Source organism: Grammomys surdaster, unplaced genomic scaffold (genome assembly GCF_004785775.1).
Source record: "Grammomys surdaster isolate TR1022 unplaced genomic scaffold, NIH_TR_1.0 255, whole genome shotgun sequence".
NCBI classification, from domain to species: domain Eukaryota; kingdom Metazoa; phylum Chordata; class Mammalia; order Rodentia; family Muridae; genus Grammomys; species Grammomys surdaster.
This window is the reverse complement of record NW_021604696.1, coordinates 4540667-4557670: the sequence shown is the minus strand read 5'-3', so window position 1 is coordinate 4557670 and position 17004 is coordinate 4540667. Positions and strand designations below refer to the sequence as shown.

At 42.7% G+C, this 17004-nt stretch overlaps 1 protein-coding gene across 1 annotated transcript in view; it reads right to left on the bottom strand.

The window, feature by feature from the left end:
* Dst (dystonin) overlaps nt 1-17004 on the bottom strand; it is a 285779-nt gene that overhangs the window by 24982 nt on the left and 243793 nt on the right. Inside the window, exons 66-78 of the mRNA XM_028775523.1 lie at nt 15894-16120; nt 15046-15168; nt 14815-14916; nt 12672-12773; nt 11040-11213; nt 10600-10755; nt 8595-8792; nt 8128-8256; nt 5602-5772; nt 4589-4744; nt 4108-4314; nt 2569-2688; nt 1009-1178 (exon numbers count right to left, since the gene is read on the bottom strand). Of these exons, the coding sequence (XP_028631356.1) occupies nt 1009-1178; nt 2569-2688; nt 4108-4314; nt 4589-4744; nt 5602-5772; nt 8128-8256; nt 8595-8792; nt 10600-10755; nt 11040-11213; nt 12672-12773; nt 14815-14916; nt 15046-15168; nt 15894-16120 (2035 nt within the window). The remainder of the gene's footprint in view (nt 1-1008; nt 1179-2568; nt 2689-4107; nt 4315-4588; nt 4745-5601; nt 5773-8127; nt 8257-8594; nt 8793-10599; nt 10756-11039; nt 11214-12671; nt 12774-14814; nt 14917-15045; nt 15169-15893; nt 16121-17004) is intronic.

Here is a 17004-nt window from a genome sequence, read left to right as displayed (position 1 = left end):
TCAGTAATGGACCAGTATATTCTCTCCCTCGTGTTGTGACCTCCCAGCTGTTCCTGCTGTCATGCTTTTGTCCCACCATCATGGACTCTAACCTTCTGGGACTGTAAGCCCAATTTTATTAAAAATTAAAATAATCAACTCAGGCCAAATATGTAAGGGATATGTCTGTGTTGTGCGCGTCTGTGTGTGTGTGTGTCTGTGTGTGTTGTGCGTGTGTCTGTGTGTGTGCGCGTGTCTGTGTGTGTATGACAAATGGATTTCAAATCTAGATTAGAGTCTCATTCTCAAGATAGTCCACTGTACATATGCAAATATCCCAAGATTTAAAAAAAGCCACCTAAATCTGATTATTTCTGATCTCAAATATTTTGGATAAGAGTACTGAGCTTTTCTGACAAAAGTAACTCGAACTAAGGATCAAGGAAAAAAAAAACTCTGAAATTCAGGATGTTTGAACCTTTACACTACTATTGTACTTTATTAAATACTTGATAGTTTTAACGTGAAATCTTGGGGCCTCACAAAACTCCAATGAAAAAAAGGGAGATTGGAGGTTTGAAGGAGTGCAGGCCTGGGTCAGATCAGTGCTGTCTTCCATGACATGTTAGGGAGTCCATTTTATTTCATATCCAATACCAAGTTCCTAACACAGGTGAGAAAGAGAAATGATAAGCCTCTCACTGATATTTTCATATAACTGTTCTACTAGTTTTATGGAAATTAAAGGAGCCAAACAGCAGAGTTGGGAGAGCTGGGCATGGTGGCACTGCTTGTACTCCTAGCACTCAAGACACTGAGAGGGAAGGACCAGGGCTAGCCTTGGCTACACAATGAGTTAAGAGGCCACTAAACTACAGTATGAGACCATCTATAAGCAAGAAAGTAGACCTAGTCAAAACAGATATTCCTAACCCAAACAGGTTGAGATCCACAAGCTATGCCTGCAAACACCGCCCTACCATCTATCTGAGGCAAGTCTACAGAAAAACCAATGCCCGGATATCCTACCTTTCCACAGACTTTCCACATATGGTGTCCCATTTGTCCCTGAGTTCGCTCAGCATGTTGTCCAGCTTCAGGTTGTCATCAGCCAGGGAGGTTTTCTCCTTCAGAGAACGCCCAGTTCGGTTGGTGGTATCATAGACAGAATGTTTGCCTCCAAGTGATTTCTGAAACTCCTACATGTTTAACAAGAAAAGAGTTAAGTTTCTGCTTGGGACTGTTTGTTTGCTAATTTGTTTGGTGAAAAGCATCAAACGTGGGATTGTGTAAATGTGTTTTAAAGAGGCATCTCTAACAAATGGAGGCCTGAAAATGGAAGACATCAGCAAGTAACCAAGACGGAGGCGCTGCACTGTGCTACAGGGGGATGCCCTAGGACAGAAGATACCATTGGGTAAAATGGAGATAATATTCTCTGCATGCTTTTTTGTTTTTTCTCTCCTGGGTTTCTCTAGCTTAAAATGCAAGGTTACTTTTCTTAAGATTATATAATATTCATGTATAAATTCAAATAAAGTATTTTATTTTGAGCAAGGGACTGATTTTTCCACCACAGGAGTATGCATGATGCTGGCCACTATGGAAGCTCACAGGAAGAAGCCATCAGGCAAACAAGGCAATCTTAAAGACCCATCTGGCCCAAGGACACATGTATTCCCCCCCACCCCCCATCGTTCTCTTGTCACGACCCTCTGGTGAGTCCGCAGAACACATGTGAAGGTGGTGTCTAGATTTTCTGAGGAAGATAAAATTTAAATCATCCTACAATTTTCTAGCCTTTTAAAGAGACCTTGTTCTGAGCAGTCATTTATGTGAATGTAGGGTCTGAAGTTGTGAACGTGTTCATAATAATCACGCTTGGCTGCTCACACACCTTTACCTGTATGACCAGTGGCCACTTTATAACAGGACACGGGTACAAAGGAGCTGAGCAGAGGAGGCAAGCGTGGAAGGACTACCAAAGGGAAAATATTTTGAAACCTTGTATCTACATTCTTCTAGTTTCACAGAGAAGCTGGTCACTGATTATCTGTGAGAAGGGATGGAACATTATACATGTATCCATGTGCCCACACATTGCTATAGTTATTGGTTCTTGGGTAGCGTTAGTCAACTTCAAATTTTATACACACACACACACACACACACACACACACACACACGCATGGACCAGTTCTTGGATAGCCTCAGCTTTCCCTATGTCTCTGTTTAAAAGGACCTGTTTACTTATGGGGCAAGGTTTTGCTATGTTCCCCAGGCTGGCTCCCTATTCCTCAGTTTTCCAAGCAACTGTGATCAAAGATACCCGCCACTGCATCAGGCTCTGTGTACCTTATACTCCAGATTTATCCATTCAAAAAAAAAAAAAAAATGCCAAGTTAAGAGGGTTGCCATGGAAGGCTGAAAACTCAGTATATACTAGACTTCAGAAGAGACATTCATTTTATGCTTTCTTTTAGCAACTGGCAGGTCCTCCTTATTGTCTCGTGATGAACACGCACATGGACAATGCGGAACCAGTGCTTGAAGTGCATACCGCGCATGCTTTGCCAATGAGAAGCTCACCTTATGCTGTACCAGCTGTGCTTTGATTTTGTCTGGATCATTGGCGATTTCCAGTTCAGAATCCAGAGACTTTTCTGACTCATCCAGCCATTCCATCAGCTTACTCCATGCTTCGTGGAACTGTTAAAGAGACCCATATGTATCTGGGAAGTTTGTGGAGCACACGACGTTTGCAATTTAGTATATTATAAAACAGAAACAATCGCTGATGGGATATGCTAAAAAAAAAATCATCAGTTCTCCTTCTTAATGCAGGAGACCGTCGGGCACCCTTACCTCTGCGCTCAGAGCCCTGCTCAGGACTGACCCACCAACTTAGCTAACCAGCTTTCTATTCTCCTGCTTCCAACACTGGTTAAATGGAAACACTGGTTAAATGGCGAGAGGAGAAAACGGCAAGCAGCTCACAGTATTCAGTAAGCCTCTGCCAATTAGCTGTTCAAAATCCAGGAAGCACTTGCAGACAGGAGTGTGTCAGGTTCGGAATTCATAGTGTTCAACAGAATCACTGGCGACTGATTCTGCTTCAGAGACGGATAGCGAAATTGCTACACTTCTCACTCGGAAAGGGATTACAGCATTATTAACGCCTTTAAATTCATACACCTTAAACATTGTGATGCCAGACTCCTGTAAACATCTTTTGACATCACACAGTGAGCCTAGCTCTCCAAACACCAGATGCCAACATTACCAACACCAGACAACAGGAGCAGAAAAGGTAAAAAACCCAAAAGGTAAAAAAACCCACAAAATCCAGCCTTAATATTACACCAAGTTTTTAGTAAAAAAAAAACAAATTAAAAAATAAAAATATTAAAGAACAATTTCTGCCAAGTAAGGTGGATATACCCACACAGGGCAGGGAGATGGGTGATTCTCCTCTCTGTGGTTACTTTGGATGAATGTTAGTTAATATCAGGTTAAGAGAATTGGAAAGCTCCCAGTGAGGTTTGTGAGGTTCCCTAAGTTAAATTAAAAGCGCCCCCCCCCCCCCGGGGGGGGGGGCGACGGTCAAGTGGGATGGGGCAGAGCAGAATCTTGGGGAGGAAATGAAGGCTGGTAACAAGCAGCCTGGGAAGAGAGGGACATGGATGAAGAGTTAGGTCCCTCAGGAAACTCTCAGGAGGATGTAGGTCTGGTCTTCAGCTCTGACGTGAAGGAAGTCTGGCTTCCAGAGTTAGCAATATAACTCAGATGAGTGCCCCAGTCTGAGCAGGAGGAGAGGGGTTGAAACAGCAAGGGGAAAGAATAAACATACGGCAAAACTAAAATTTGTAAGTTCTTAGTGGCCCTTGATGGTCATCTTTGAGGCTGGGCTATTTACAGCTTGTCAAGATGAGTCCCCATGGCCTAACTTGGCTGCCAAGACAAAGAAGTGCAAAGAGGCAGGCCACAGGCCTTTCAGGAAGCAAAACACCTTGACTCCGTATTGTTACACAATACGGCAGGAAAAAAAAAAAAAAGCCCTGTGATCACAGTTCAACAGCTCCAGCTCACTTGCTGCCGAGGTTGGAGAACACCGGCCAACTTTATTACCTGCTTGGCCCTCTTCCTCGCTTCGTCCAAGGATCTTCCTCTCTCTACTAAGCGCTGAACCACCTTTTCCCACCGACTCTGCACGCTGATGAGCAAGTTCTTAATCAGCACGACATCTTGCTTCTGACTGAAATACTTCAGGTGGGTTCCAGTCTTGTCTAGCTCTATTATCTGCTCACGGTGAGAATTTACTTCGTTGGCAAAGACCTTTCTCCACAAAAGAGAACGTAATTAGAAACAAGGGGGAGATGGACCGACTTTAAAAAACGTACACGAGACTGCTGGCAACGCTCATGTTAAAGGACACAGGAAAGGTCTCTGGTGGGGAAGGTGAGGGGTGAATCCAGGAGGAGTTAGGGGGCCCGCTGGGAATGAATACACTGCATTAGGAATGAAAAAAAAAGTACATTGAAAAGAAAGTTTCCAAATTACTGATTCTTTTGACATGAAGCCACACGCTTTCCAAAGAGTTCCGACGTACCTTGTGCTCATCAATTTGAAACAAGATGGTGTCCAGGATAAGACTTGGCCGAGAGGCCACATTCAAAGTTTGCTCAGCCTGGGTAAGCCAGTTGATGAAGTCCTGGAGGGAGTTGTGGAAGTCCATGGCTAAGTGCAGGGCCTCTTCCAATTTTGTCTGTAAAGGAAGAGGACTTAAGTGTTTGGTGTTCACAGTTGGCTCGCTGTGTTTCAGCTAACCAATGGTGTCCTGATGGGGTCACTGCCCTGTGAGGACACTGTGACTGCTCCATCAATGGCAGCCTACCATCTATTTCTAGCTGGTTGTTGTTTGTTGGGCTAAACAAAATTACTGAGAGTTCCTAGATTATTTTTCTACTGTTTGAAAAGGTGATAAAATGCACACTATCACGTAAATTACAATTGATGTATCGGTTTCATGTGAGAGATTATCAAACATATAAGTGAGAGATTATCAAACATATAAGTGAGAGATTATCAAACATATAAGTGAGAGATTATCAAACATATAAGTGAGAGATTATCAAACATATAAGTACAATCATATCATTCTCTTTTGTTTAAATGTGTGATTAGAATACAATTATTCATAACCTAGACCTTGTGTGGTTCATTTTTTTTATCTTTTTATGTGTATGGATGTTTTGCCTGCATGGCTATGTCTCAGATCCATTGGAACTAGTCTTACAGATGGCTCTGTGCTGCCACAGAAGTATGGGAATTGAACCCAGATCTGCCGGAAGAAAAGCTGGTGCTCTTAAGCACTGGGCTAACTCTCCAACCCTGTGTGGTTTCTATTTTAAAAAAGCACCAGAGTTTTTAAAAACTGGAGCAATACGTGACCTGTGATACATCTTTATCTGCACTGTATCAACGTTCTCTTGATACACTACTGTTTTTAACTTCACGAAAAACCAAGCCATGAAAATTATACTCCTCATAGCTAGAAATAGAACACAGCCCGAGGATGGACACACGCAAACGCTGTTCTGTCACGCTGATCGAAGCACGTACTTTCTTCTCGTGGAGTTTGCTTTTCACGGATTCCCACTTCTCTTTCAAGTTGGTTAAGTCTTGGTCAATGTTGGTCTCTGCAGATTTGGGACATCGTGCAAGCATCTGCTGGCCCCTCAGACTCAGGCTCTTGTACGTCTCTTCTTTGACGGCAAAGGCAGTGCAGACTTCCTAAAAAAGAAAAGAAAAAGCGAGATGGCTCTCAAGTTACATGAGTTGCCAGAGGATGAAATCTAACAGCAGCGCTCTTTGACTTTTTAAAAAGGATTCACTTGTAATGTGTGTCCGTGTTCTGCCTGCCTGCCTGCATGTGGATCATGTGCGTGCCGGGTACCTGTGGAGGTCAGAAGAGGGTGAGGACGTCAGGTCTGGAGTTAGTCGGTTATGAGCTACTGTGCAGGCGCCTGGAATCGGACCTGGTCCTCTCTAACACCAAGGATTGCTCATAACCACTGAGCCCTCTCCCGTTCCCATTTTTATTTTTTTAAACAAGGTCCATCCACCCTAACCTCCTCCTCATACATTCATTCACCTTTCCGGCTTACAGAGCAAACCTGACAAACACACACTCTACCGATATTGAAATAGAACCAACGCTTACAGTCACACCTTGTCTGCTGAGAAGCCTATCACTGCGTGCTGCACACTAAGGTCTACAGCAATAGCTAGCATGCTCTCACTGCAGTGACAGGGTCAGATCTGTGTGCTGGGCTAACAATTTAACTTCTCTGAGGAGTTCCTTCTCTGTAAGCTGAAACATCTATGCCCTTTTTACCATCGTATAGTAACTAAAAGAAAGAATTGGTAGTTTAATCTTGTACCCAGGAAACATGTGATGGACAGAAAACAAAGACTGAGTAAGAAAGATACAAGTTGATAGAAAGACTGCCAGGTTACTGGGGCCACATTTGAGAAATCATTGGTAAAACTTTAAATGTTTATTTTAATGTGTAAATGTTGCCAACGAGCATGCTGTATATATCCTCTACAGTGAATACAGGGAAGTCCTGCTAAAGTACTAATCACATCGTCAATGAAACCATGGATACAACTCATCAAAAACTAAGACAGTTTGTGTATCTTGTTGATTGAATTATAATGTGGACTCATTCACAGTTATAATGGAAAATTATATATTCTATATCTTACTGATATTTTCAACTTAATTTTAAAAAATGAAAGGTAATTTTATAAAATTAACCACTTGGAATGCACTATTCCGTGATGTGAGCGCAGTTATAATGCCATCTACCCATTACCACTAACTATATCTTCATCATAAAAGCCTTATTTCTTCATCCTAAAAAAAAAAACAGCACATAAAAAAAACCCAAAAACAAAACAAAACAAAAAAACAAGCATATTGACAGTTTCGTTGTTAAAAATCATTAAGTTCTGAAGCAGCCTCAGGTAAGTGAAAACTTATTTTGTTCTTATCTTCATTCTAGTACAACCAGATCAAAAGGAAACCAGTGCCCTGGCATTACAATGCTTTCTAATCTGTTGGGAAAGATTTCATCTTTAAATGTATGTGTAGGTGTGTGGGTTTGTGTGCACCGTGTGCAAGCAGGAGCCCAAGGAGGCCAGGAGCAGGAATCTGATACCCTGGAACTAGGCTTAAAGGTGGTTGTGGGCTGTCAGGGAGGTGCTGAGAAATGAACTCTGGTCTTCTGGAAGAACAATAAAGCCTCTTGACTGCTGGGCTATCTCTCCAGGCGCTCTGCAGTTTTTTGTTTGTTTGTTTGTTTGTTTGTTTGTTTTTAAACATGAAATTTTTAGTCAAAGAAATCACAGAGAGAAATCACATGAAGTTCATTTTGTGTATCCCGTGCAAACTAAGTATTTTATATATAGTGTGGTTTTCTGAAATTTCTAAAGGCAAGTTCTCTGCTTTCAAGTTCTTATGCTCTTTTAATGGGTAACACTCTGGAGACAGAAGTCTTTATTAGTTAGTTAACAAGTAATGAACTACATGAAAAAGGTTTAAGAATGTCCAGGGAAGTAAGGAACTATGTAAACGTCATTCCAGGTTTTCTTGAAGTAGTTGGTAACAATTGTTCTTCCAGCAAATGAGTCTCACCCAGCTGCGAACAGCAAACCCAAACCACAGGATTACAGGAATTATGTGCACATGATTATTATATTAGTTACGATTATATTCAATTATAGAATTATTTTAGAGAAGTGTCTTTCTTTATACTTCAGGGGATAACAGTTTATAACTGATACATTGCTTGTTGTGTGTGTAACACACACACACATACACACACACACACACACACACAGAGTATGAGCATAGGACTGATACTCAATGGCTAGACTGCTTTAAAACTTTTTTCCATGTGCTGACATCCTAACCTCTGAGACAGGTCCTTATTTGAAAAATTTAATTGCTAAATGGTACTGTTTCTAACATTTACACGTAGTGATTTCTGCCACAAAACTTAATTTTTTTTTAACCATATGTTTTCCCATTATTACATATGTATGATGAGGGCCACGGGTGCAGGAAATTATCATACATACCATATGTGCGTTAAGCTGCTCCCTGGCTGTCTCTGGGAGACCACCTAGAGGTTTGGATGTCAAGAGATGACGCTCTGTGTCCGTCAGCCACTGCTGCAAATCTTCGATTTCACCGTGGAACCCTTTGGCCTGCAGTGACAGGTGGCTTTTAAGTTTGTGTCACAGATACTATCACTCTCCATCAAGGTCCACACGGCCCAGCCTGTTAAACTGTCTCTGCGTCTCATTAGAGTGCCAGGCGCCAGGCCCAGCGGCTCACTACCTAAGCATGCCAAACACGCCGGGGAAACTCGGACATAAGGGTATTAGGCTAAGAGCTGAAGCCCCGCCTTCTTATCAGCTTTGTGCTTTATCCCAATTATTTTTACTCCTTTCTTTCAAGCATCAACATTAAACCTGCATCTGAGGGCTAGCGGGCACACCCATGTCACTTCAGCCTTGACACCACTGAGACTCTCTCTAGTCACCTGGAGTAAGGCGCTGTCCAGCTGCTGCTTCCTTTGATCTGTTTTTTCCAAAATATCCTGCCAGCGCTGATTTAGAATTCTGAGCTTGTACTGGAGGTTGCTTGCTTCTTCGCCCTCACTTGACTCGATGAGATCATTTCCTGCTTTGTTGACGGCTTCTACCGTGGACTGGTGGGCTAAGACGTCGTTTTGGAGTACCTGAAAACGTTAGCATGATCATTCACTGAAGACACAGTAACAGAGAGGGGCCTCACTTGTCCCAAGCAAGCCTCAAACTCAACATGTAGCTAAAGACACTTAACTTTTTTTGCTTTTATTTTGTTTGTTGTTTTGTTTTCCAAGACAGGGTTTTGCTGTGTAGCCTTGGCAGTCCTGGGGATTTGCACTATAGAACAAGCTGGCCTGGAACTCACAGAGATCTACCTGTTTTGGAGTCCTAAATGTGTGCACCACCACTGCTCAGCTGTTTCCATCTCCTGAGCGCTGGGAATGCAGGTGTGGGATAGCATATTGAGTTTTAGGTATTGCCGAGGGATCAAACCTACATCTTTATGTATGCTGGGTAAGGAACCTAGCGCCTGAACCATACCTCTAGTGCTCTGTGCCTGTTTCATTTTCTGGGTGTGAAACATTCTGAAGCCAAAGCCTCATAATCAAAAGTGTTAATAGCAAGTTTAAAAGCAACAGACTTCCTTCCCTCCAACTTTGTGGGTTCCCAGATGGATGCACTTTTAGTTGACTGGCAGTCTCAAAGGGACTGCACGAACACTTGACAGCTATTACCACTAGGGTGACCTTGTAACTGATACACTACATACTTTTGTAGAGATTATAATTTGATGATTAAGATGTTTTCATTGATTCAAGTCCATTTTAATTTAACTCAATCCTAATGTCCTGAGGGATACTTTTACTCCGTTATACTCATTTTCCGAATATAACACTATCGCATATCTAAGACATGTTTTATAATGACTTTTTGAAAGAAGAAATATATCAGTTTATTCTCTCATTGAAGGGATGCTGAAACCACTGACTTGAAAAGACTCCTTCGCCTAGCGTTAGTAGAGAGTTCATTATAACCCTACCCTACCACTCACTGATGTATGTTTGGCAACAATCAAGAAAAGAATGTCATCTCTTATCCCATGTAAGACATCACACATCTGGAGAGGAACCCAGACCCGGGAGGCTTTCCAGATGAGACAGGCGGCCCCCAGAGTATTCCTTCTCTGGCGATAGAATCAGTTTCTGAGGCATCTGATGAGTCAGAGTTTTCCAAAGGCACAAACCCGACTGAGTAAAGAGTCATGTTCTGCAAAGCATGCTCTTTGACATGTTAGCAGCAGGAAACACTTCCTCAAGGTCTGAGAGTTAAATACTGCCGGTGTCTACATCTATAGGACAATTCTATCGAATTCCTTTCTCTGATGCTCAGAGGCAGTGGAGACTGGAGAGCAGAGGATAGAAACTTTCTTTCAGCCTTGGTTTTTGGCATTCTCAAGTCACTACACACTGGTCTTGAAAGGCTAGAAGGCCAGAGGGCCTGTTTCTTAGTCACATGGACAGAGTTAAAAGGTTCCCACAGATCTCCAGCCGAAATAACCAGGTTGGGTGTCTGACTTCCCTCCCCCACTACACACTAGTTCTAATCACTGGTGCTTTTAAGACAATTGCCAGATTTCCTAAGACGTAAATGCTTCTATAAACTCATTCCATGAGAACAAGCATAGTTTGTTTTTATAAAGAGTCATTCTGGCAAGTTACTGCTGCCCAGAGGCTCAGAGACATTAAAAGCCCTGGTAGGACAAACAGCATTTTCAGCCTGCAAGTTTTTAAGCTACTTCCTACGATCTCCAAAAGTATTCGACGTTAACTTAGCAATGTTAACACTGTGCCCTCTTGGGCAGCACACTTCAAGCAAGTTAATGCCAGACAATCTCTGTCAAAATCACAACGTCAAGAACCTGGGGCAGTGACGGTGACAGGCAGCAACAGTACGTACGTGATGCTTAGCGAGTTCAATCTCAATGGCTTTCGGATCTCCTCCAACGGGTTTCTGTTCACTTAGCAAGCCCTTGGTGTGAGTCAGCCACGCGAGGAGCTCGTCCAGGGCGTGCTGGAACTGACCCAGCGCCAAGAGAGCGCCCTCAAGCTTGTGCTGCCAAGAAGCAGAGGAGAAAAATCTGCTTAGACCCGGGCATCGTAAATGAGGAGCGCTTACAAAACGAGGGTAAAGGCCAACTGTTGAATGGCCACCAGGCCCGTCCCCATAGCTCATGAATCTACTCATATTGGTCAACAACTCTAATTTGATTGTGTGTGTGTTTAAATACAGCACAAATGGAAGAATTTTAATAAGGTGATTTAGGTGCTTCTGAAGTTTACTGATATTAACTGTAGTTTTCCATTACTGTCTGCATGCACACAAGCCTTGGTGCTTGCCTGTCTGCTGACGATTCGCTCGTCCAGGCTATCCCATATCAACTTCAGCTCCATCAGCGGGTCCTGGACGCTGTGCTTGTCAACCTCCTCTGTTACTTTCTTCAGCAACAGCTCTGCTTGATGGTTCAGCCTCTCCATTTCTATCTGTTGTTGATAAGCTTCTGACTTGAATTGCTGTGAAAAACAAAACAAACAAAACAAAACAAAACAAAACAAAACACCAGAGGAATGTTTAAAAAAATAAACCAGAAATAACTCTCAAGCTCACAAGTCCCATTGAAAGCAAAGAGGTAGAAGTTTCTCTCTTTTATTCATAGTTTATGAATAGTTATAATTTTGGTATTTCACTTTTATTCTGCACAGTAAAATTTAATACATCCCATGGAGGAACATTTTTTAATATCTGGTTTTATATTAGTGCATATGAAACTCTAGAAATGACGCCTTTAAGGAATTTAGGAATTCCTGATCTCAGACAGGCACACAGTATGCATTCCCTCATAATTTTCATGTTTTTACAGCTGTGTGGCGTTTGTTAATAATTACTCCTATGTCCCACTGTTAGTGCAAAGTAATTTATAATTATTACAATTACCACTAGCAAGAAAGGCTCTTGCCACATAGCTCTGGGTGGCCCTTCACCCCTAATTTGCTCAGGCTTGCCTCAGACCCATGGCAATCCTCCTGCCTCAGCCTCACAAGTATGGGTACTACAGATCTGATCATCATACATGGCTTTAGAATAACATCCTCCTTCTCGCTCTTTCCCATAGGACTGACAGGCACTTAATGGTCTTCACTTTGCCAACCAACATCTTATTAGCAATAGAAAATATTTACTTGAACCTCTGATATTCATTAGTGGCTGATATTACAATAATATGTCAATTATACTAATGGCAACAGACTACTGAATAATGAGGCACATTATAAAAGTCTCAATGGCATGATTCAAATTTGGCCCTCCCCCCCAAATATACCTACCCTCCCTTCAAATTGGAGGCTATCTGAAGGGCTGTATGTCAAAAGGTAGGCATAGCTGCTTTTAAGTACATGGCTTTTGGAGTGAGTTACTAATCTTGCCCCGCCCCACCTTTGCTTATTTTTTTATTTTATTTTATTTATTTATTTTTTTTTAGGTTTTTCGAGACAGGGTTTCTCTGTGTAGTACTGGCTGTCCTGGAACTCACTCTGTAGACCAGGCTGGCCTCGAACTCAGAAATCCGCCTGCCTCTGCCTCCCAAGTGCTGGGATTAAAGGCGTGCGCCACCACTGCCTGGCTCATATTTTTTTTTAAAAAGCACTTATTTATACTTTCTACATGTAGATATTATTCTAAATCAATTTTAGGGCCTGTGAAGTGGATCAGTGGGGAAAGTTATTTGCTACCAAGCCCGGCAACCTGAGTCTGATTCCTGTTCTCTGACTTCCTTGTGTGGATGGTACACCTGTGTGCAAAGACAGACACACACGATTATAAATACGTGCAATAGAAATAAACAGCACAGTTTGGGGGTCGTGTGTAATGTTTCAGTTATGCCAACTGAGTGGACTTAGGCAGGAAACCTGGAGAATCGGTGACTTAAGGAACTTTATAGGCAGTCCCTTACCAACTGGGAGCTCCACACTTACCTTTAGCTCTTCAATCTGCTGCTTGACCGTCTCCAGGTCTGTTCCAATTGGAGACATTGTGGCTAACTTGTTGCCTGCAATATCAACCCAGTCGAATATTGCCTGCAAGACACATTTTCCATGTGTTAGCACAGGGCTCAGAAATGGCCACGGCTCCGGTGTTACGGGGACAGGTGAGAGCTCGAAGATGTTACGAAAGGCGCTGGCCTCAAGAGAACTTTAATATTAAAAGTCAGATTCTAACTGGCTGAAACTTTTTTTAAAACAAAGACCGTTTACCCAAATAGAAACAGTAATATAAAACAGGTCCTCAAATGTCAAGTAAATGTCACCTCCAATTCGGCACCGAAGCTGGCAAAAGGGAATCCTATTCTTAAATTATCAAGCACTTTCAAAGAAAAAGTTCATTTGAAAACGTTTACATATTCAACCATAGAAGCGGAACGTCCCATTTGCTTATATAAAAATATACTGTAAGAAAAAGATCCAAGTGAATCTATTTATTCAAACAACCAAGAACGTCACTGTTTAGTGGTTCATCTAACCTTCCTACACTCCCTAGGCTACCGTTAAAATCCTGCACACACGTACCATTAAAGGGACCATGACTGCGAAAGACTTCACTGTCCCCTACTTTCTCTGTTCCTTCAAGGTTTCTACACATCCTACAAGGCTTAACACACACTTTTTTTTTTTTAAGGTAGTTGAATGTATAACAGAATTACTTTACATTTAATGAAACTGACAGAAGAGAAACCCTATAAACTATCTGATACGTTTAAACAACCACTGAACAACCCCAATTACTTAAGCAGCAACCCGGGAAGAAAGTGAATCTCACGTTATAATCAAGCCTTGAGCGCTCCGGGGTACCTAGAACCACATTACAGCTACAGCAATGCAACTTAGTGACTCAGGTTGCCCTTTGTGACCAACAGTCCTGTGAGCAAGCTTGTGTTTCCTGCTGTTGGTGAGGAGTCTGTGTCACATCACATGGCTTTCGTGAGACCTTATGCAGGCAGTAGCAGTATCTTCTCTAGCCATGGAAAACAATCCCATTCAAAACACCCGCCCTCATGATGTAATGTCCCACACACAGACCGGGAGCCTGATGTGGTCATCACTGGTCACTCACTACGAAGCGAGACATCATGACTTTGCTTGTGCAAGTGTACACACACGTGTGGGAGTTACAATGAAGTGTTTTTTGTCACGAAAAATTATTCCATGTATTTCCAAGGCCCTTCCAGCTGGCGTGAAGCCTGGCTGGTGATATTTATTTTTACAGACCTAGGAAGAAGAGGCATACTGAAAGAGGTTAGAAAAAAATGTTCTCATGTGAGCTTTAAAAATAATATTCACCTCGGTGTTATGGAAATACTTGAGAGAGTTTTTCCATGCAGTAAGAAGAATGGAAGATTAAACTCCTGCCAACCTGTTAGGAAACAGGACCAAGGGAAGGGTAGAGAAGGTACAGCCCTGAGCTGGCCTGAAGAAAACTTTAATATTAAAAGTCAGTTTCTGACTGGCTAATGAACCAAATGGGAACCCTGAAGAGATATGACAAACCACTGATTCAATGATTATATATATGGAAAAGAAGAAAGCACCTTGATACGGCCAGTTATGAGCCAATAAAATAGAATTCTATTTTAGTACACGGGGAGAGCACCAGCTTTGCGACGGTTCTCTTTAATTCTGGCTTCGGTTAAACTTGGTGGTATTTTTAGCCTGGGTACCCGTTTATTCCTTTCATCTTACTGCACTCAGCTTTGGAACAGAACTCAGAGTCTGTCCCCGGCCACTTCACTGCCGGGCGCTCAACAATTTATGGAAAATACAGTGTGGGAATATTTACTTTCGGTTTAAAAAAAAAAACTGTTAGAATACTTCTCTTCAAAGCAGATTTCATGGATGCGTGTACTAATCCACGTTCAGACGTATGTATAAATCTGTATGTCTAAAAGGTAAGAAATATCTTCTAAAAAGGCTGAGTCAGAGTAGCTGCGACTACGGGAACAGATTTGTCTGTAGCTGCACACACAGCCACAGTGTTGGGCTGGAACCAGCGCGTCGAGGTACAGACATCCATGAACGAGATCCTGTTTCCGGCTGAGAACAGCAGACGTGGGGGTCACCTCACCTGCAATCCGTCCTGGTACTGAACGGCAGCTTGCATGGCCTCTTCCAGTTTGTCAACCCGGTCCTTCCAAGCTTTATTTAGAGAATCCCATGCTGAATTTAACTACAAAACAAATGTTAGAGTCCTTTCAATGTCAAATTTGAACTTTTGACTATTCATAAAAAACGGGTGTTGTTCGGCTAAATCCCGAAGAAGGCATTCTTACAAATGTGGAAAACAAGACATGGGTACCTCGTCTATGCTCTTCTTGACAATGGGCTTGTCGGGCTCCCCACATGCGGCGATGAGCTCCGAGCCCAGCATGATGACCATGTCCAGCTCCTCTTGCAGCCCATCAATCTCCTCCCTTATTGCCTGGAATTCAAAGCAGAGCCTCAGAACACCACGTAAAGCCACACCAAAACCAAGACAAGGGGTCACGCGGAGCTGCCCGTGGAGGGGTTCCTATGTGAGTACTTTGTTTTCTTTTATTTCCCAAGTCATTTTTAGAACACAAAAACAAAAAATTTTAGAGAAAATAGTACCATCTAATGCCAAATCTTTACTACAAAGATGAAAATAACATTGGGACACAGGGTGGGTAATAATCCAACCAAACCTTGACGCTTGTCACAGGGGTGGCAGAAATGATTGCTGGGTTGAGGAACAAGACTATGGAAGAGCACAGGGTTAAAGGAACAGAGGAACGCCTGTGGCAGCGTGGCCACCAGCTTGTGTGTACAAAGTTGCATACCCTGCCCTGCAAAGTCAGGCTTTACCCAGTGGACGGCGGGCACATCTGAGGGATTTCAAGCAGCAGGATAGAGTCAGCAGCAAGGCTGGGGGCCAGGAAGGGCAGACATCCTGTCTTTACTTTGTGTGTGTTTGACACAGACATGAGCAGTGTGGGTGCAGAGAGAAGACCTTAGGGACAATCTCCAAGCGACATCTGAGAGTCCATAGTATCTTGGTACTCACTATGCATTCCAGATATTTGTATCTGGTCAGAACCAGATACAAATTTTAACAGGATTGGGGTGTTGTCTCCTTGAACTTTGTTCTTTTCTTTTGTAGTTCAACAGAGTTAACTGTTAACTTACCTCTGCTGCTTCCTGCTGCTGCTTTACGACTGAGGGGTCGATTCCGGGATCCTCCAGGTCCCGGATGAAATCTTGTGTGTCTTTGGTGGTAACGACCAGTGACATGTGATCACACCAGAATTTTTCTGCTAGTTCCATCACATCCAGCAGTTTGGCTTCCCGTTCTTCTACCAGCGTGTGGATGCTTCCCCAGATGAATACCATTTGGTCCAACTTATCCTGTACAGCTACAAGGCAAAACAGTGTCAGTGAAGACACTGGTTATCCTCACATAAGCAGAGGCAAAACTTCAGCTCATATGGCAAGCAGTTACTCAACCTGTTAAATACATAGACTGGACCACAGGTTTTTGCCAACTGTGGTATACGCATAATCGCTGGGTCCAAACCTATCCCACACAATGCAGAACCTATGTGTCCACTCCGGCTGTGCCAAGACACCTTCTTATAAAAGTAGATGCGTAAAACTATGTGAGCTCAGAGCAGACTCAAGTTTGCCAAGTTTTAACTTCACCAAGGCTGGTCTTAATCCCAAAGACAGTAAGTAACTGTCTAAGATGTATTTTCTTACACTCTCCAGGAATGAAATTGCTTGTTCAGTCCCAAGAAGGATTTGTCCTTCTGATTTGCTCCTGGAATGCTCTCATTTCCACTATATGAATACTCTTCCCTTTGGCTCACAAATCACAACTCTAACATGTATGGCTACGGTTGTCATTACCGTTCTGGTGGTTATGGGATGGGGCAGGTCATGGGATGGATGCTAGAGAAGATACTAAGACTGTACGTACAGCTTTCATCTCATTGGCCTAAGAGGCTCAGAGAATAGAGTCTTTACATGACCACATTGTGTTTTCTACCAGTTGATTTTGCAAACTGAGGAAGGCGCCACAGGACTTTTGGGAAACAATACATCCCAGTGCTAACATTTCAAAGACCTGGCGTTCTCTTAGGCAGCCAGGCTGTCAGTGAACGGCATAGGAATCTAGAGCTGTTTTAAAAGTAAGCTTGAGGCCAGGTGTGGTGATGTGACTGCAATCCCAGCATTTTGGAGGTAAAGGCAGATTGGTTTCTAAGTTTGAGGCTAGCCTGATCTACATACATGGCTAGCT